Source organism: Magnolia sinica, chromosome 16 (genome assembly GCF_029962835.1).
Source record: "Magnolia sinica isolate HGM2019 chromosome 16, MsV1, whole genome shotgun sequence".
Taxonomy (NCBI): domain Eukaryota; kingdom Viridiplantae; phylum Streptophyta; class Magnoliopsida; order Magnoliales; family Magnoliaceae; genus Magnolia; species Magnolia sinica.
In genome coordinates, this window is record NC_080588.1 from 26,485,336 (window position 1) to 26,506,443 (window position 21,108).

Here is a 21,108-nt window from a genome sequence, read left to right on the forward strand (position 1 = left end):
ATCCGTCTCTTCAACTCTGCATGCTCCTTTGGATTCATTCTGTAATGAGGAAAGTTTGGTAAAGTCGCCCTAAAGACTAGATCAATGGCATGTTGTATATCCCTCATAAAGGGAAGCTCGTTCGGTAGATCATTAGGAAAGACATCACGAAACTCATGCACTACCTGAATGACCTCAATGGGTTAACTCTACACTAGCCTCTGGTACACTTTCCCTAGCCACAAGGGCATATACTATCGAGTCCGCCTTCATTTCTTGCTCAAACTCTTTGGCATTTAGAATGTGGAGAGGTTTGGACTTGGACTTCGACTCCTTCAATTCTTTTCAGCCGCTCACACCACTGTGTGGTAGCCTCATTTCCAGTCATGTTCTTAGGTGGAAGTGGATTTAGCTTGACTTTCTTGCCCTCAAACCAGAATATACACACATTCAACCGACCAAATATGGTGCCATCCCTGTCATAGAACCAAGGTCTACCCAAAATGATATAGCCAACATCCATGGGAACAACATCACACCAAAGTGTCTTTATATGATCCAAATTGAATAAGAACAAGACAACGGTGCGAAACTGGAATGGAAGTTTCATCAACCCAGGACACTCGATGGGATTGAGGATGGGCTTCAAGCTTCAAGCCCAAACGGCTCGCAGTGTTAGTCGATGCCACATTGGCACAACTACCACTATCCACAATCATCTTACAACTTTTTTCCCACATTTTGCATAAATATAGAAGATCGTGTTGCGGCGTCAATCGTCAATGTTCTTGGCTTGAGCAAAAGCGCAACGCACAACTGCGAGGGTCGCAGACTCATGCGCTCCCTCTCAATCATCACTAGGGGTTTCTACTGGCTCATATTCTCTCTTCGCCATCACTCTCTGGGGGCACTACTTCTACTTGCCTATCAATAAGGAGCACCTTGATGCCCTCTTTCGTGCCGCACCGGTGGGCAAAGTGACCAAACCCCTGACACCTAAAACACCTAGTTGCCCCACTTCCACGCGAACTAGACCTGACAATCTCTTTACCCTTATCATCCTTGGGCCTGGACTGAGAACTGTTGGAGGGTTTGTTTTGGTATCTAGTGTTGGGTTTAGCCTCAGAAGGGTTGGCCTTAGCATTAGAATCGCGAAAGTCAAACCGCCTTCCCACAGATGCTTTGAGGTATTGCTCGACCTCAAACACTACTTGATACATCTGTTTAAGAGTGTCTATGTCTTTGGCAAAGAACTCTCTCCTAATGTCAAAACCGAGGCCCGTCTTAAATCGAGCAAGGGTGAGTACAGGGTCCTCATCAACTTCACAACAGGTCAAGTACTCTTCTAACTTCTCAATATATTCAGCGACACAAATGGAATCCTGTTGAAGAGACTGCCATTCCTCAACCAACCTCAAGTGGTCAGAAAAATAAAGGTATTTTTCCTTGAGAATTTCTTTCATTTCTCCCCAATGGACTATTGGGAGCTCCCTCACTCTTTCTTTCTTTCGTTCTACAGTAGCCCAGAACCTCTTTGCTTGGCCCACAAGCTTCATCTTGGCAAATCAAACTCAAGGAGCATCCGACATGTCATACCACTCAAAATAGTGGTCCATATCCGCCAGCCAGTCTAAAAAGACTTTAGGGTCCAAGTGGTCATCAAACGTAGGGGCATCTACTCTAACTCTCTTGAGGAGTTGCACATCTGGGTCATAATGATCATGATGTCCCTCGTGGGATGGGTGCACGGGTGTGCACCCATGACCAATTCCTTAGCCATCTCCATTCCTTGGTCTAATCTCCTAATCACCTGCCTAAGATTGGGTATCTTCCCCAATGGTGGGGTTTGCCCGGGCAGAGGTCACTAGTTGGGTAACGTGCACATTAAGCTGCTCAAAGCGTTGGTCCATATGTTATTCCAAGCGCCTACCTAAATACTCAAACTGCTGGGTCATTTTGTTCATTGACTCTTGCAATTGCTTCATGTTTAGTATAGGGTGCAAGCCAAAACCATGACCCGTACGTGTGGGCATACAACTACTAACTCAAGGACCTTCTACTACGACTATATGCGCTTAGATGAGACTAAATGCTCCTATAGGACTCTATATGGGGGAAACGACACAACTCAATTTCCAGCAAACTATCTGCCCAAAGAATCTGTCAACAGAAAATCCGGTAAAGAGATATGGGGATTTTTTTATAGTAGAAAATTCAACAGATTATATTAGGAATTATGGACCTCTGAACAGCTCTATATGATGATACTTGATGCACACAAATAAACTAAACCCTAAACATGCAATGCATTCCCCTATAAGAACCCTAGGCTTTAGTACCAAATTTGATGCAGGACATGAAATTCAAGTATGATGTGCAAGATTTTCAGGCTTTAGATCACACTAATTCAAAAACAGTTATACAAAATCCCACATCCCACACAAAAGTTCAAGCACTCAATCAACGAGAATCTTATGCGGATCCAGGCCTACACATGCTAGGGCCGGATCAATCAAAATTATAGACCAAACAATAATCAAATGAGGGTAAATTCATCCACACATGCACAGAAATAATTCCCCAATACAAGAGATTCATAGATTTTAATTCGGGGAACACTAAGGTTGAAGAAAAGGCGTAAAATTGGGGATTTGAATAATTTAGGGTTAGGGTTAGAGATTTAAGTGAAATAGGAGTGAAAGAGAGGAGAGGGACAAACCAGAGAAGCACCACACGCATGGACAACAGCCCAGACGCACATGCATGTGATCCCGCCCGCACGTGTGTGGGACCCACGAACCCAAAATCTCCTCCTTGGGGTTGGTCAGCCAAGGGTGGGCTACAAAACTCCCGAATTTCAGCTCGATCCAATGCACGGTCTGTGCATGATACTCTGCCAAAATTTCAACCCCCCTACAGGGCCAGATTCCAAAAATTTGCTGTAGAGAAAAAAACAGCTGCAATAGAGGCTGGATTTGAAGCATAGATGACTGTAGGAAGAGATGAATATGAAAGGTAGGAGATGGGGCGATTTGGGATAGGTGTGGCTTCCCACCACGATAGTCAGCCCTTTAAGGCAAAGGTATCCCGTATCGGTATCGGTTGGCATAACGGTGCCCTCCGATACCGATACGGATATGGGGGTGTAACAGCGATACGGGGGCGTAACGGCCCGTAACGATGCAATTTTATTTTTTTTTTTGCGAAAAAAATATGAAAAAATATAGATTAAATCCGGAATATTCTAAGCATTCCAAATATGCATTCATTTATAAATTGGAACATGTTTATGGTGTTGTAATGGTCCGCTCTTTGGTGAGAAGTTGTACCGGACTGTTTGATGAATTTATGAACCAGATAACCTGAATTTGAATACAAAATTCATATATTTAATTTTCTAAATATCTAATTTATATACTTAACAATTTGATATCATTTCTCCCAATAGTTCTTTAAAAAAATGAAATTAAATTTAGGTAGATGGCGTTGCCAATTTGGGGCTGACTTAGAGGACCAATCCATGCCCTAAATCAGCCTCAAATTCATGCAATTTATTAGCATTATCCCACTTATGAATTGGTGGACATTTATTGGATAGTGAATCATGAAAAAAATCAAAAGGCCCTATTTTAAAAAATAAGCGTCCACAAATTAACAATTAACACTATTCAAACAATTTGATTTTGGCATTGTGAGTTAGCAACTACAGTCCATAATTTAATTGGTAAATTTTAAGTTAATACATGTCTCGTGTACAATTTTTTAAGGGCCTAAATTAGGCGGGACTTGGATTGTGAAGTGTAGCACATGAGTGTCAAAGTTTTTTGGGCCCCACCCGTGATGAATGTGTTATATCCACACCATCCATCCATTTTGCCAAATAATTTTAGGGCATGAGCCCAAAAATGAGGCAGATCCAAAGCTTAGGTGGACCGCACCATAAGAAACAACAATAATTAAAAGTCGACCATGAAAAATTTGTTGGGGGCTACAAAAGTTTTAGATCAAGCTGACATGTGTGTTTTCCTTTCATGCACGTTAGTGTGACCCAATTAATAGGTTAGATGGAAAATAAACATTACAGTGGACCCTAAGAAATTTTTAATGGTGAGCATTCTATAACCACTGTTTCCTATGGTGTGGTCCACCTGAGATTTGGATCTTACTAATTTTTTGGATCATAACCTAAAATGATGTGGCAAAATGGATGGATGCCATGGATAAAATACATACTTCATGGTGGGGCCCACGCGACACGTGGACCTTTTATTAACTCGTGCGATAAAAGCGTGCTACGTAACTCGTACGCAATCCGATTTCTTTTTCTGATACCAAATGAAAAAGAAGAGAGAGAGAGAGAGAGAGAGAGAGAGAGAGAGGGAAACCGAAAAGAAAGGAGGGAAAGAAGAGGGAGAGAGAGGGAAGAAGAAGAAGGCCCACAGCCGCAACCGCAGCAATCCGAGAAGAAGAAGAAGGAGAAGAAAGAAAGAAAGAAAAAAAGTACGTTTTTTTTTTCCTATTTTCTTTTTTTCTTTTTTTCCTATTTTCTTTAGGCCTGTAACAGTCGTTACGGGTCCATAACGGCCGTTATGGTCACAGAATCGGGGAGGTGCCCATTTCGACCCCGTATCGCATAACAGTGTCGGCCATTACTATTACATATCGGCGGTATCGTAATGGATACGAGACACCCTGCTTCGAGGAAGGGAGGGTTTCACACCCAATTGAATCTCTACAACTCAGAAATTTAGAGCCGAAAAAAACACAGAAATTTTATTATTCTTCAGTGAGAAAAAAGACTACAAGGGATGCCTATTTTTAATAAAACCCTATACCCCAAAACTCGTGTCATGTGCGCAACCTATTACTTGGAGACGAAGTAATAAAAAATAATAATTAATTAAAGCAATCTAAACCGTCCATGATATTCCTAATAACAATAGTAAGCAAAATCCAAAGTATTAGATTAATTAGAATAGTGGGCCACGATCATGAGAACCGATGGTGGGATTCACATGACTATCGGGTCCACTCCAACGAACTAAAACGCGGTCCTTTAACTAGGAGGCCCTCCCTAGACGTCGTCATCGATCCAGATCGATAGTGGGGCCCTCCTCCTTACGTATGTGCGTAAGGGGGGCATGCGTGTGCGCGTGATGTCCCCATCAGGTGGGTTAGCATCTTTTGTTAATTGAGTCTTTATGGACTCTTTCATAATCTTCATGTTGCATGCTAGCATTAAATCATGTGTCCTGCATCAATCTCCCTTCAATTTTTGTCTTGTTGGGCCCAACCCGGCTCTAACCTAGCCCCCTATAGGGCCAGGGCTACGGCTAATAAATAGACTAGGGGTAGAGTACGTCTAACCTTGGCCTGGCCCATTGACACCCCTTTCATATCATGAAATGACATCTGAATTTCAAATCCAAAAAGGGAAGAAACAACAACTAAAAATATTTTATATCTTAAAAAAGAACTTCCCAAAATAGAAAACTACTAATGACTTAATATCATGTATATCCTAGTACAGATTCACCCAAAACTTGATATCATGTTAAAATAATGGCTCCTTTTTTCTTTAAAACCAGCACCAATGGCCTCTTCTTCTTTTTTACTGTTTTTTTTTTTTTCATTCATCTTCAATTTCATTGTTCTTGAAGTGATTTTAGGCTAATTTTGACATACCTTGTGCACTCTTTGCTGATTAAAATATTCAATTTAGGCGATTTGGATGAATCAAAACTCCTTTAATCATTTTGGGAAAAAAACAAAATAAAATAAAATAAAATAAAAAATCTTATTGAAATAAATGTTGGATAAATAAATGTACAAATTCATGCCTTAGAATAATCATTTTAAACCGATTTTTTATTTTTTATTTTCTGATGAACGATGACTGTATAAAAAAATCCCAAAAAATGTGTTTTTGTTTTTTTTTAACATCGATTGTAAATGGTTGCAATAGATGTAGGATGAATGAATGTACAAATTCATTCCTCAGATTAGTCATAAAAAAAAAAAAAAAAAAACTTTTGGCTGTTTTTCGAATGAACAGTTACTATTAAGAAAAATCCCACCCACATGGCGTTTGGGTGAATGGCAAGCATCGTGGGTGTGCTCCCCATAGACGAGAGTTCGAATCCCCTCCCTAGGATTACCCGATGCACGTGGCTCGTAGGTGATTGCGTGCATCCGCATGGAATAGTCTCGCCTTAAAATGGGGCGGGGACACCATACGTCATAAAAAAATCCCAAAAAATAAAATAATTTTTAAAAAAAAATTGTTTTTTAAAGGCAACAACTTTATTGAATGACCACACAAAAGGCATAAAAGAATATAAAACACATGGGAAAATAATAATAATAATAATAAAACTTAAAAGATACAAAGCTACAGTCCTGAAAGAGTAATGAGAGTGCAAGTATCAAATCCTTGTTCCCAAATGCCCATTCGAGCACCAGGACCTAGCCTTTCAACAAATCATGCCTTTTGATTCCACCTTGTTATCAAAACAACGCCTATTTCTTTATCCCCATAAGGCCCAAAGGCAAGCCATCGCCGTTAGTCGCCACACCACCCTCCCTTCATTTCCAACTCTACCTTCATGCCAGAAATCCAAAAGAGAGGGAAGAGACTTCAGCATGACCCAAGCAATGTTAAGAGACAAGAGCAAGAAGTCCCACACCTTCCTCACAAAGGTACAATGCATAAATAAGTGATCCACCAACTCAGCGTCCCATTCGCACATTATACAAATGTTTGGAAGTACCATTCCTTTTTTATGAAGGTTATCCATGGTGAGCACTCTATTTCTTCCAGCTAACCACAAAAAAGCCGCAGCTTTCAGAGGGGCACCATATTTCCAAAACCAATAATAATGGGAGCCTAAGATGGGGGAGAAGGTTAGGGTGTTATGGAAGGAATAGACCAAGAATCTGCCCGAGCTATGAGCTTCCCAAACCAACGCGTCTTCCACCGCTTCATCGACTGCAACATATTTCATCAGTTTCTCCAACAAATTTGAGAAAGTATTTGCCTCCTTGTCCGATAAACCTCTATGGCTTGGAGGCGTCCACACAATTCCATCTCTAGCCTAGGAGAAACAACTAGCAACTGATATGTTTCTATCAGGAGCTAAGTTGGCTAAGCCCAGGAATGCATCCTTCAACAAACTATCTCCTAACCAAGGATCCTCCCAAAAACAGATGTGAATTCTGTTTCCCACAACATAGGAATGCCTTCTTTAAACTTAGCCTGCACCGAAAGAATAGCCCTCCATAACCCTAAAGCTTTGTATGTCGATGAGTCTTTGATCCACCAATCAATCACCCGGGCCCGTACCATACTTTGTTGCAACCACTACCCGACATAGACTCATACCTTAGCAAATCTCCACAACCATTGTCCCAAAAGCTCTAGATTCACAAGTTCCAAAACCTACAAACCAGCCCCCCCTTTCAATAGTCTCACAAACATACTCCCACCTCAACAAATGAAACTTCCTCTTCAATTCTTTGCTACTCCGAAGTAAGTCCAGACTTAGCATTTCGAGCTTCGCCAACACCGACTTAGGGCATTGAAAGAGCAACATGAAATATAATGGGATATTAGAGAAAGCCGTTTTGATGAGAGTCAAGAGACCCCCCAAGGATAAGTGTCGAGTCTTCCAAGATGATAGCTTTCTTTTAATCCTTTCGAGAACTGGATCCCACAAATTTTTGGCCAGTTTCCCAATGCAAAGCGGCAATCGCAGATAGGTTGTAGGAAAAGTTCCTATGCCACAACCAAACCTTTCGACTCGCTGACACACCTCCTCTTCCGATACATCGATTTCGAGTCGCTCACATTTAGAGGGATTTACTTTGGAACCTGAAACTACTTTGAAATACACTACTATTTTACTTCAGTTATCAACCATCTCATTATTCGCTTCACAAAAAAGGATCGTATCATTCGCAAACTGAAGATGAGTAATTGACTGACCCGACCGAGCCACTATAAAGCCCCTGATTTGCAATTGCGGTAATGACCGCTTTAGTTGAAGTGGGAATATGCCAATATATCCTAGAGGGGGGTGAATAGGACTTTTTAATATTTTATGGTTATTTAAAATCCTATCAATCTTATCCTAAGTAAATATGTATGCATCAGGATTTCTTCAGAGTAACTCTAATGGCTTCCAAGCCAAATAGAGGATCCAGTCATAAAACTATTTGTAAGATAAACAAGATGTCAATCATAGTTTATGATGGATGTGATTGTGTGTGAGATGTGATCTCAAATAATCAAATATGAAAGCATTCAAGGAAATCACACAAGTAATGGAAGACAATGGCAATCTCAAGCACAGTCATTTTTATAGTGGTTCGACTACTTGTCTACTCCACTTCCGGCGGATGCACTCAACCCTTGAGTGTAACGGATCTCACTAAAGGAGGTTTCACAACAGGTTCACCTCAAACCGGAGGTTTTAAATCAGGTTCACCTCTAACCAGTACAACCTACACTTAAGCCGACACAACATGTCTACACGACACAGTTTATGCTCCCATGAGCAAGGGTCAACATAAAGCACCCAAGTTTTAGACCACACAGGTCAAGGACATACACAAGGACTTAAGAGTTTATGCTCTCCACAGAGCAAGGGTCAACACAAAGCATCCCCACGTACACTCCCGCCAAAGGCCTCCTATGAGGACTTGCAAGGGGTGAGAAACACCTTAGACCCAATCCTACAAAAGGAATGACCACAAGGGTCCTCTGGACTCTAACGATTTACAGGTAAGTAGATGAGCCCCGTTTAGCACGTTGATGAAGATCTCCTCCTTTGATGACGAAGAATCTTCAGCTCCCTTGAACCGCAACTCAGAAGATGTACCAATACAAGGCGACGGGTTGGGTCAAGGTTATGATGGAATCCTACTCTATTAAATGTTTTCCTATAAGAAAGATAGAGCGATTCCAATCATCTATGCATTCAAGGCATCCCAGCTTAATGATTTGCCATTAAGGTAGTAGCTGCAGGATCCTTGAATGCGGAAGTTCATTCCCCAATCCACTCTATTGAATGTTAATGATGAGGGTGGATTGGAGGATGAACTTCCATGAGAGAAAAGGCTTAGGGTATATGATCTGGGGTTAAACACACACAAGCACTCTCTGTTTTCTCTACAAACAACCAAGGGCAAGCTCTCATTAAATAGGCAAAAGGTTCCAGTGGATATAAAACGGTCACATTTTTTTTTACAGAGTTCGATATCATCGAGCAGGGTCAATATCATCGAGCGTATACTCTCGATAGCATCGACTGGCCGCTCGATGACACGAACTCAACTGTCAAACGCTTTTGAAATCTTTTGCCAACTAGTTGAGGAAATCAAACGTGCGTCAATGTCATCGGGTTTCGAACCCCAATTTCATCGACACGAGGTTCAATTCCTTGACATTTGAAAATGTGAGAGCACTTGCCTTTGAAATATTTCAGGTGAATGATATGATCGAGCATCACTCGATATCATCGGAATTTGAATATCGATGATATCGAGGGCAGTGTCGATTCATCGATAATTCCAAGGAATTTTCCTATAAGCTTGCTGGACAGTTTTTCTCCACTTTCGATGACATCGACCATGCCTTGATATGATCGATATTTAAATATTGATTTTATCGAGTGACCCTCGATCTAAGAAAAACAACCTGAAATCTTGCTAGATAGATTTGTGTCCCAATCCGATATCATCGAGATTTGAATTCCAACGATATCGAGGAGCTCTTCAATATATCGAGGATTACATGATTTGCCTTAGCAGAACTTTGGACACAACAGTCCAAATGTCGATTTTATCGAGTCGGCTCGATGGACTCGAGATTCAAACTTCGATGATATCGATGAGTCCATCGAACCATCGATAATTCAGTCCAGATATCTTTGTGGTTGCTGGATATCTTAGGTCCTCATTTCGATAAGATCGAGTGAGCTTCGAGGATATCGACAACAGGGTTCGATTTCATCGAGCCATGTATCGATAAATCGACAAAGGTAGAAAACTTAAAGATTTTCCTGTTTTTTGAAAAAGTTTTCTAACTAAAAACCGTAGGATGTTCTATCCAATTTTAAGGGTTTTAATTACCTGGTGTTTTGAGACATGGGATGTGAGGCTAAGATTTACCTGTGGCGAGTTTGGGCACACATCCAGTTGAGGCAGACGCTTGATCAATCTTCCTATGGGGCTTCTTTGTCTAGCTAACTCAACACTCACGCTAATTGACAAACCAGGGCAATTTCAATCTACCCCTTTGTCAATTACGTGACAAAACACCAAAACACCCTAAATTGTGTGTACATGAACTTTACACAATTTTACAAAGCTATCTAGTTCATACACACAGATGACTCTATCATTCAGTAGCTGCTCCCACTAACAACAATCTCCCCCTGTCTTCTTGCAGCTACTCCCCCTAACACCTGCACCACCATCCACACACAGATACACAATTTTCCTTTGGGGTGTGGATTTGTTCTCCCCCTTTTTGTCAGTCATTGGCAAAGGATAATGTAACAATGGATATTGACTGAAGTTGAAGCATATGGGAGAACCACAATTCAGATAGCATAATCATAATAGATAGATGTAAAAGGACATCTCGTTACAAAAAAACATGTATGCATATTAGGGAAAAGAAGAGCAGTGTAGTAAGCAGATAATATGGAGATAAAAATCAAGCATCACACGGAGCACACACCACAGTCGATATAAACCAGATATAACGGGATCGCAAAACATAAACATGGCAGTAAATAGATACGAATTATAAACAGCCATAACCCAAAATATCCAAAATATATACTGCCCAAGGTTGGCAGTAGTATAACCTCCATCCCAACCAAAATAAAAATCAAGCCCATCCACGGGCACCCAAAAACAAACACAAGTATCTAGCCCATCCGTGAGCATATACATATCCAAAAAAAAAAAAAAAAAAACTGGTCAAACTATGTGAGTTAGTAATCTAACACATACACTCATGTGAGCATAGGGCATTCAACAAGATACCAATGCCCATACGCGGAGATGAGAGTGGAGTGTATGTGACAGCTCCCAGATGACAGCACTATGGCGAAGGAGCGGAGGAAGATGGTGTTGTGTCGTCGCCACGGCAGGTGATCAAATCTACCAATTGCTGCACGGACTGCTGCACCCCGTTCACCAGACGTTCCAGGACAGTGAACCTGGCATTCACAGACTCCTTTAGCTGGGTGACTTCTTGCAGCATTGCTCCAATCCTATCCTAATGTAGCTTGAACCGTTTAGCTTGCCCAGGGTCGGATGGAGACGGAGCTTGTTGGGGCGCGAGAGGGTCACCTTCAGCCATTCCGACGCCTTCGGCTTGAGCAGCCCCTTCACCACGTTCTCCTTCTTCGTGAATCCCTTCCTCGGGTAGGTCTGCGGGAAATTTGTGGAACTTTAAATCCATCCTTCTAATGTTGCTCTTGTTGAAGTGTTGAAGGGGAAGTTCCAGATCGTTTGTTGTTGGAAGACAGATCGCATTGCACACAGTGTGAATGATCCAATGATAGGGCAAGTGAACATCCCGAGACGTAGGAATTGCATATACTAGCTGATGCACAATCAGAGTAGGAAAGCAGATTTTGATCCCTGTAGCTACGGAGTACACTACCATGGCCATGAACCTGGTGAGATCCGAACGATTGGTGCTTCAAGGATATATGTTGGATGCAAAGATACCATGTAGAATACGGTACCGTGGTTCCATAAATTTTGCTTTTAGCGCATTGCCTTGATACCAGGGAATATCACGACCATGACAGAGAAATTTTGTAACCATGGACCAGGTTTCAACATTCTCAAGGTCCATGTCAGGGAGACCGATGGGTGATAGAGTAAGGCCAAGAATGTTTGTAACGGATGCAGGAGTAACTTCTACATCATCACCATCAACAGAAACAATGATGAACGGAGGTTCAAGCATGGGAGAGTAACTGGATGCAAAGAAGTTGTAGGTCCGTTCATAGTGACACGAACCGCCAAAATCAAGGAGAGGTAGCCAACCAATTTCGGCTAACAAGGGTTCCAGATTATAGGGTTTTAGACATTCCCTATCTACCCTCCTTTCAAGAACAAACTTCCTTCCAATGTATTTGGCCAGCGCCGAATTGACCCTAGCAGGAGGAGGGGCCGGTGCTTCAGATTGGGACCCGCCACGCGATGTCTGGCTTGTGCGTTGGCGAGTAGGAGTCCCATGTTCAGGAGCCCTTGCCCTTTCCTTCAAGGCAAGAACCTTTTGCCTGGAGGATCTCGAAGATTCTCCAGGACCGGACAATTTCCCTTTGTCCTTTCCCATTTGCTAGTACTCACAGAGAAGGGTTTGATGAGTTTGGAGATAAACGGACAGAACTTTTCTTGAAAATCAAGAAATACCCAAAAAGAGCAAGATGGAATCTTGATGTAAGGAGGAAATGAAAGGGCTATTACCGGATCTGAGTGACGTCTAGGACTCCCTGGTGAAGCTTCATGCAGACCTGCTGAGAGGAACGAGCGGGGAAGAAAGAAAAATGATTTTTAGAAGTGAAATGCCATTTTTCCTCTCGACCGCCTTTTATCGGGCACACTTTGATATCATCGAACATTGTTTCGATGATATCGATAGACTCAATTCGATGTTATCAAGGCTGTCTTCGATAACATTTTCGATCATGTGACTCTTCACATTCCAAAGAGGCGTCGATGATAACGATTCTTGGTCGATTTAATCGAGAGTCTACATGATTTATCGACAGACATATCGAAGGTGTATATTTTTCATTTTTCAGCATTTCGACAATCTTCCATGCATAATATAGTATATCTTTATATCAACCAGTAGACATAGCAAAAATTTGTACAAGCATTGTACAATTCAAAATAATAAACATCAAGATGTTTATATACAAAAAGATTGAGGTGGGGAACCTCAGATGTATCGTTAAAAGTTCATCAAAATTGCATCTTTTCAACATCTATCCAGATCCAGATGCATGATCTGGACATGTTTTTCCATGCTCAAATGTTTCTAAGCATATGGATTAGCCCTTCCTTTGCCTGTAATGACATAGCAGTGGTTATTTGTGCGACAACCTTTCATCACTGATTTACCTGATAGGTTTAGGATTTCGCATTCCTGCTTGTTGAATGTAACCACATGCTCACTGTCACATATTTGAGAAATGCTCAGAAGATTATGCGTCAATCCTTTTATGCAAAAGGCATTCTCATTTTTGAGCAGATTTATTCCTTTGATAATTGCTTGTCCAATTACCTTAGCAGTGCTTCCGTCTCCATAGGTGACTATCCCATCATCAAGATTTGAATAATTTCTAAGGAGAGATTTGTCACCTGTGAAATGTCTAGAGCACCCGCTATCCAAGTACCACTTAGTATCATTGCTTGTTATATGATTTGAGTGAGTAACAAGGCAATTTTTCTTTTCTTTCACTATCTATTTTGTGACAGGATTTTTTTATTATGGTAGTTTGTGTTTCTTTTATCAAGTTAGGTAACTGAATCGTGTTTCCTTGTCTCATACATTCATTAGTTTTCTTGTTTAATTCAGCCACTTGATTCAATAACTCTTTCATTCTGTTAGTCATCCTGGGTGATGATGGATGTGTATTTCCTCTATCCATATTCCTATGTGGACTCCTGACATTTTGTATTGTTCTTCTGGTTGGTCTGTATTAAGCAGTATGATTTTGACCAGAATCGTGTTGAGTCCTCCTAGGAGACATGCATTCAAACTTATAATGACCAGAATCGCCACATGAATGACAAGCAGGAGTAGTTTTTGTTTTACTTCTTGAAGCCGCAGATTTTTCAGCCATTGGTGCTGCATTTTCAGATTTTGTCTTGAACTTATCATATCCTAAGCCACTTTTGTCTCTTCCGGGTCTTCCCATCCCTAAGAGTTTTTCTAATTTCTCACTACTCTGGGAAAATTTATAGTTTAACTTAGCAGATTTTCTGGATTCTTCTAAATCAAACAGGAGTGTGTGATTTTCATTTTGAAGGAGCATGTTCTTATCTTTTAATAGCTCAACCTATTTGCTTAGTTTTTCAAACTTGGATTTAAGGAAGATATTGATTCTTTCTAGTCTATCATTATCTGAGTGGTACTGCTGTAAATCATTAATTAGGTGTGTATTGAGTTCCAATGTTTTATCCAGATCTTTTTGCGGCAATTCATTTTTATTTTCAGTTATTCCAAGTCTTTTAAGGATATTGATGCTATGAATGTACAGTCGATTGTAAGCATCTTGTAGTTTATCCTGTTCTACTTCGTCCTTCTCAGTTTCCTCATTATCTGATGAAAATGATTCAGTGGCCTGCAGTTCTTCATCGTTCTCAGTTTCGATAGGAATAGTTGAGGCAGTAAAGACCATAAGAATTTTCAGAGATTTATGGTCTCCATCACTCTCTAAGTCGCTACATTCTGAGTTTGACTCTTCCGTGTCATCCCATGTGGCTGTCATTGCCTTTCCTTTGGTTTTTCTATTTGGGCATTCAGTAGACAGGTGTCCAAACTTTCGACAGGTATAACATTGTGGATCCTTGGACTTTTTACCAGATTTACCTGTGAAATGTTCGTTGTCCACCTGTCTTCCTTTAAATGGACGGCCACGATTTTTCTGAAAGAACTTTCTGAATTGTTGTGCCAACAAGGCCACTTCCTCATCTTCGTTTTCTCTTTCACTTTCAGAGTCCTCATTTATTGTATTCTTTGAAGTTTTGAGGACAGTAGTTTTGGATTTAGGGGTTTGTTTGAAGTGTAATTCAAATATGTGCAAGGAACCTACTAGTTCTTCTACTTTCATTTCATCTATGTTTCTACACTCTTCAATGGTCGTTACTTTAGAATTAAACCGTCTCGGTAATGATCTTAGTATTTTCCTACGGATTTTTGGGATCGGAACTTTTTCACCTAATCCACCCATGGAGTTGCAAATGATGTTCGGTTTTGTGAAAAACCCCATGAAGGTCTCATGCTCTTCCATTCTGAGACTTTCAAACTGTGATGTTAGAAGTTACAATTTGGATCTCGTCATAGTGTTTGTTCCTTCATGGGTTGTTTCCAACAAGTCCCATGCTTCTTTGGCTGTCCCACACATACCCCATGCTTCTTTGGCTGTCCCACACAAACTAATTTGATTGAAAACTTTTTGAGACACAACACAGTAGATAGCATTCATAGCTTTAGCTTCAGATGTTTGTTTTTCTTTATCGAATGTTGTCCACATCTCTTTGGATTTTGGTTCAGTGATAGCTGTGCCATTTTCAAGTACTATTTGTTTAGTTGGTGGCACATATCCTCTTTCAACAATATCCCAAACATCATGATTCAAAGATCTCAGAAAGTAATGCATTCTAGCCTTCCAGTATGCATAATTTGATTCATCAAATACTGGAGGTCTAGTGACCGATGAGTCCTCTCCTTTGGCCATATTACCAACTTCAGTCAAGATCACTTTCTAGGCAGTGAAGCCCTTAAGAGAGACCCACTCTGATACCAATTGAAATTGCAGTAATGACCACTTTAGTTGAAGTAGGAATACGCCAATATGTCCTAGAGGGGGGTGAATAGGACTTTTTAATATTTTATGGTTATTTAAAATCCTATCAATCTTATCCTGGGTAAATATGCATGCATCAGGAATTCTTCAGAGTAACTCTAATGGCTTCCAAGCCAAATAGAGGATCCAGTCATAAAACTATTTGTAAGATAAACAAGATGTCAATCATAGTTTATGATGGATGTGACTGTGTGAGATGTGATCTCAGATAATCAAATATGAAAGCATTTAAGGAAATCACATAAGTAATGGAAGACAATAACAATATCGAACACAGTTATTTTTATAGTGATTCGACTACTTGTCTACTCCACTTTCGACGGACGCACTCAACCCTTGAGTGTACCGGATCTCACTAAAGGAGGTTTTACAATAGGTTCACCTCAAACCGGAAGTTTAAAATCAGGTTCACCCCTAACCAGTACAACCTACACTTAGGCTAACACAACGTATCTACACGACACAGTTTATGCTCCCATAAGCAAGGGTCAACACACAACACCCGACTTTTAGGCCACACAAGCCAATGATCCACACAAGGAACCTCACCAGTTTATGCTCCCATGAGCAAGGGTCAACACAAAGCACCGAAGTTTTAGACCACACAGGTCAAGGACATACACAAGGACTTGAGAGTTTATGCTCTCCACAGAACAAGGGTCAACATAAAGCACCCCCACGTATACTCCCGCCGGAGGCCTCCTATGAGGACTTGCAAGGGGTGAGAAACACCTTAGACCCAATCCTACAAAAGGAATGATCACAAGGGTCCTCTGGACTCTAATGACTTACAAATAAGTAGATGAGCCCCGTTTAGCGCGTTGATGAAGATCTCCTCCTTTGATGACGAAGAATCTTCAGCTCCCTTGAACCGCAACTCAGAAGATGTACCAATACAAGGCGACGGGTTGGGTCAAGGTTATGATGGAATCCTACTCTATTAAATGTTTTCCTATAAGGAAGATAGAGCGATTCCAATCATCTATGCATTCAAGGCATCCCAGCTTAATGATTTGTCATTAAGGTAGTAGTTGTAGGATCCTTGAATACGGAAGTTCATTCCCCAATCCACTCTATTGAATGTCAATGATGATAGTGGATTGGAGGATGAACTTCCATGAGAGAAAAGGCTTAGGGAATATGATCTGGGGTTAAACACACAAAAGCACTCTCTGTTTTCTCTACAAACAACCAAGGGCAAGCTCTCATTAAATAGGAAAAAGGTTCCAACGGATATAAAACAGTCACATTTTTTACAGAGTTCGATATCATCAAGCAGGGTCGATATCATCGAGCAGGGTCGATATCATTGAGCGTATACTCTCTATAGCATCGACTGGCTGCTCAATGACATGAACTCAACTGTCAAACGCTTTTGAAATCTTTTGCCAACTGGTTGAGGAATCGAACATGCGTCGATGTCATCAGATTTCGAACTCCGATTTCATCGACACGAGGTTTGATTCCTCGAGATTTGAAAATGTGAGAGCACTTGCTATTGAAATATTTCAGGTGAATGATGTGATTGAGCATCACTCGATATCATCGGAATTTAAATATCGATGATATCAAGGGCAGTGTCGATTCATCGATAATTCCAAGGAATTTTCCTATAAGCTTGCTGGACAGTTTTTCTCCACTTTCGATGACATCGACCATGCCTCGATATGATTGATATTTGAATATCGATTTTATCGAGTGACCCTCGATCCAAGAAAAACAACCTGAAATCTTGCTGGATAGATTTGTGTCCCAACCCAATATCATCGAAGGGCTTTCGATATCATCAAGATTTGAATTCCGACGATATCAAGGAGTTCTTCGATATATCGAGGATTACATGATTTGCCTTAGCAAAACTTTGGATACAACAGTCCAAATGTCGATTTTATCGAGTCGGCTCGATGGACTCAAGATTCAAACTTCGATGATATCGATGAGTCCATCAATCCATTGATAATTCAGTCCAGATATCTTTGTGGTTGTTGGACATCTTAAGTCCTCATTTCAATAAGATCGAGTGAGCTTCGAGGACATCTACATCAAGCCATGTATCGATAAATCAACAAAGGTAGAAAACTTAAAGATTTTCCTGTTTTTTGAAAAAGTTTTCTAACCAAAAACCTTAGGATGTTCTATCCAATTTTAAGGGTTTTAATTACCTGGTGTTTTGAGACATCGGATGTGAGGCTGAGATTTACCTGTGGCGAGTTTGGGCACATATCCAATTGAGGCAAACGCTTGATCAATCTTCCTATGGGGCTTCTTTGTCTAGCTGACTCAACACACGCTAATTGACAAACCAAGGCACTTTCATGATTAACCCTACTTCTTAACCTTTCAAAAGCATCCTACTGAGAGCCTTGGCAACAACCATGAACAAAAATGGGGATAAAGGATCACCATGGTGCAAACCTCTTGTGGCTTTAAAAAAAGCCTTTAGGAGATCCATTGAAAAGGACCGAAAAATGTACCGAGCAAATAGATTCCCGAATGTAAGATCTCCACTTGTGACCACATCCAAACCGCCCCAACATATAGTCCAAGAACCCCCAATCAATATGATCATAGGCCTTCTCAAGATCTAACTTGCACACCACCTCCGGACTACCATATTTGTACTTAGAATCCACGTATTCGTGCGCATATATATATATATATATATATATATATATATATATATATATATATATATATATATAAAATAGACTGTTGGAATAGATGTAGGATGAATGAATGTAGAGATCCATGCCTAGAGTCATTAAAATCCCATTTTGTATTTTTTTATTTTTTATTTTCAGCTGACATTCAGGCGAACAGGGGACTGTCAAGTAAATTCCCTAAAAAAATTACTTTTTATAATATTTATTGTAAAAAGTTGAAACATATATAAGATGAATAGAAGTACAAATTCATGCCTTATATTAGTCATTAAAATCCCATTTTATACATTTTTGTATTTTTTTAAAATTTTTGTCTAATTTTTGAATGAAAAATTCCCAAGAAACTTTTTCTTTCTTTTTTTTTTTTTTTGCTTCAATATTGTTTGTAAATGGTTGGAATACATGTAAGATGAATAGATGCACAAATTCATGCCTTAGATGGCTCATTTTATTCTCTTTTTAATTTTTTTTATTTTCAGTTGATTTTCAAATGAATAGCGACTATAAAGAAAAATCCTTTAAAATGAATGTCTTGATTATGTAAAGGTAAATAATCACTCTCTCATTATTAGTATTATGCTTATGCTAATACAATCTTATCATTGTTGTTAGATATTTAAGAAATTAAATATAAAAAATTTGCAGTCAATCTAAGCCTGTCAAGTTCAAAAATCATGAGACAAGCCGAGAGAGCATTCTCACTAAGAGTATACTGTTACACTAACAAGACTACGATAACCTCACATAGACAAGCTGCCCAAGACTAATCTTTTGCTGCGGAATTCATTCCCCAGTATTTATCTTTCCTGGAGAATGTTAGAGTTGGCTTAGAATTTCTTGGGAAATTATTAAATTTTGTTAGGTTGATTCACTCTGTTCCCCAAAAAATCTAATTTTTTTTTTTAAATTCTCTATATTTTACATTCCCCAGCTAAAAGCTGGGACAAGTTTTTTGAAGAACAGCTCTGGAATGTTAAATATAGGCCGAATTAGAAGCAGAATATTGTCAGTGCGCTGCCCACTTGGGCGGCATGCAGGATGCCTTTTTTTCTGTCTTTTATGCCCAAATCAATATCCGAAGAGTTTCAGGTCAGAAATGAAATGCAACCAATATTGATTTAGGTCGTAAATCATTCCGTCTAACCCCAAAACGACCTGAAAGATTAAAGAAAAATAAAGAAAGAAGATGGAAGAAGATATGTAGAAGTCAGTCCACCTAGCTGCTTACCCTGTTAGCAATTCAGTCATCTGCCCTATATAGTACTCATTATACGCCAACGTTTTCCCATAACACGCCTCGTGCCGGTCCCAAGGAGATAGGTAGAGCCCCAGACCGAGGTCGGCTTCCCTCGCAGCAGCTGCCAGATCAGCAACGACATCACCCTTCCCGCCTCTCCAAGGGCTGGCGGCGATGGAGTAATTGGTGTAGGAGGAGGGCCAGAGGCAGAAGCCATCATGGTGCTTGGCAGTGAGGATGATCCTTGAGAAGCCAGCATCCCTGGCGACCTGGGCCCACTGGGAGGCGTTAAGGGTTAGCCCCGGATCGAAGATGGAGGGGTCGGCGTGGCCTGTACCCCATTCGGAGTCAGTGAAGGTGTTAGTGCCGAAATGGAGGAATAAGGCCATCTCTCCCAGTTGCCATGACAGCTGAGAGGATGAAGGGAGAGGCAGAATGGGAAGAGGAGGGGGTATTTTCGTAAAATGGTAAGAAGAAAATGAGTCTGCAATGCTGGAAAGTGAGAAGATGATGGAGATTACTAGTCTTGCTATTACCAAGGGAGGGAGGAAATCGGTACCCAAACTACCATTACTACTCTTCCGAGGATTCCTCATTGAAATGGGTGATGGTGTTCAATCAAGGAATCCGCGTGAGAATATATTTTTTCATCTGCTACACCACTGTGCCATTGCCAGATATATCAATTCTCCGTACTCGAATAGCCTGGGCACTGTGCCACGGGAAAATCCACTCCGTCCATCAGTTTCTGAAGATCACAACAGGATTCTAAAATTAAGGCGGATTCAAAACACGGTTGGGCGATATCACAACAAACAGTGGATATTGAACGTCGACAATCGTATCAGGATGATATTTGTGTGCGCAGTTTATCTGAAAGGTAATAACCCTATTAACGGTTGGATGGCATATAAACATCATGGTCAGGTTTCAACAGTGTCGTTTTGCTCTCACTGTTTCATGTGGTGTGTCCCAAATGAGTTTTGGATCTTCCTTGTTTTTGGAATATTAGTGAAACTAACCGAGTAAGCTCCGTTGACTCGGTCGACTTGACTCAATAAATCTTGATTCGGTTTGAGCCTGAGCTCAAGTCAAGCTGATTTTTGAAGCTCGAAAAAATTTCGAGCTAAGCTCAAATCGACTTGGATCGAACCTCAACTCGAATCAAACTCAGATCAAACTAATTCAGTGACTCAGTTATTATGATATTGATGTTGCTCACCAAGTGTTTGATGAAATGACTCAACGAAGTGTTGTTTTGAGTGGATACATTTTTCGTAGGATCGGCCCGTGGCGAGGAATGTATGGATGTAAAATAAATCACTACCAAAAAAACAAACATTACATGATAAAACTAACCTTAGATCTTGATTTTGATGCCGCCTACTGAGTGTTTGATGAAATACCTGTAAATTGTTGTTGTTGTTTTGCAAACTATGAGAAATTGAAGGTGCACTTCATGTGTTTAAGAAAATGTCGCATAGGCTCAAATTGGCCCGAGCTACTAACTGAACCGAGTCGAGCTGGCCAGTTAGGCTTGAGCACTGAGCCGAGCCGAGTTCGAGCTAGGGTCAACTAGTGGCCGAGCCGAGTTGAGTTTTGC

General features: G+C 40.5%; 1 protein-coding gene across 1 annotated transcript in view; it reads right to left on the reverse strand.

Moving 5' to 3' along the window:
• Positions 1-20,210, reverse strand: part of LOC131228575 (alpha-L-fucosidase 1) — a 52,435-nt gene extending 32,225 nt beyond the window's left edge. Inside the window, exon 1 of the mRNA XM_058224330.1 lies at positions 19,497-20,210. Coding sequence (XP_058080313.1) covers positions 19,497-20,101 — 605 coding nt within the window. The 5' untranslated portion in view covers positions 20,102-20,210. The remainder of the gene's footprint in view (positions 1-19,496) is intronic.
• Positions 20,211-21,108: the final 898 nt, after the last annotated feature.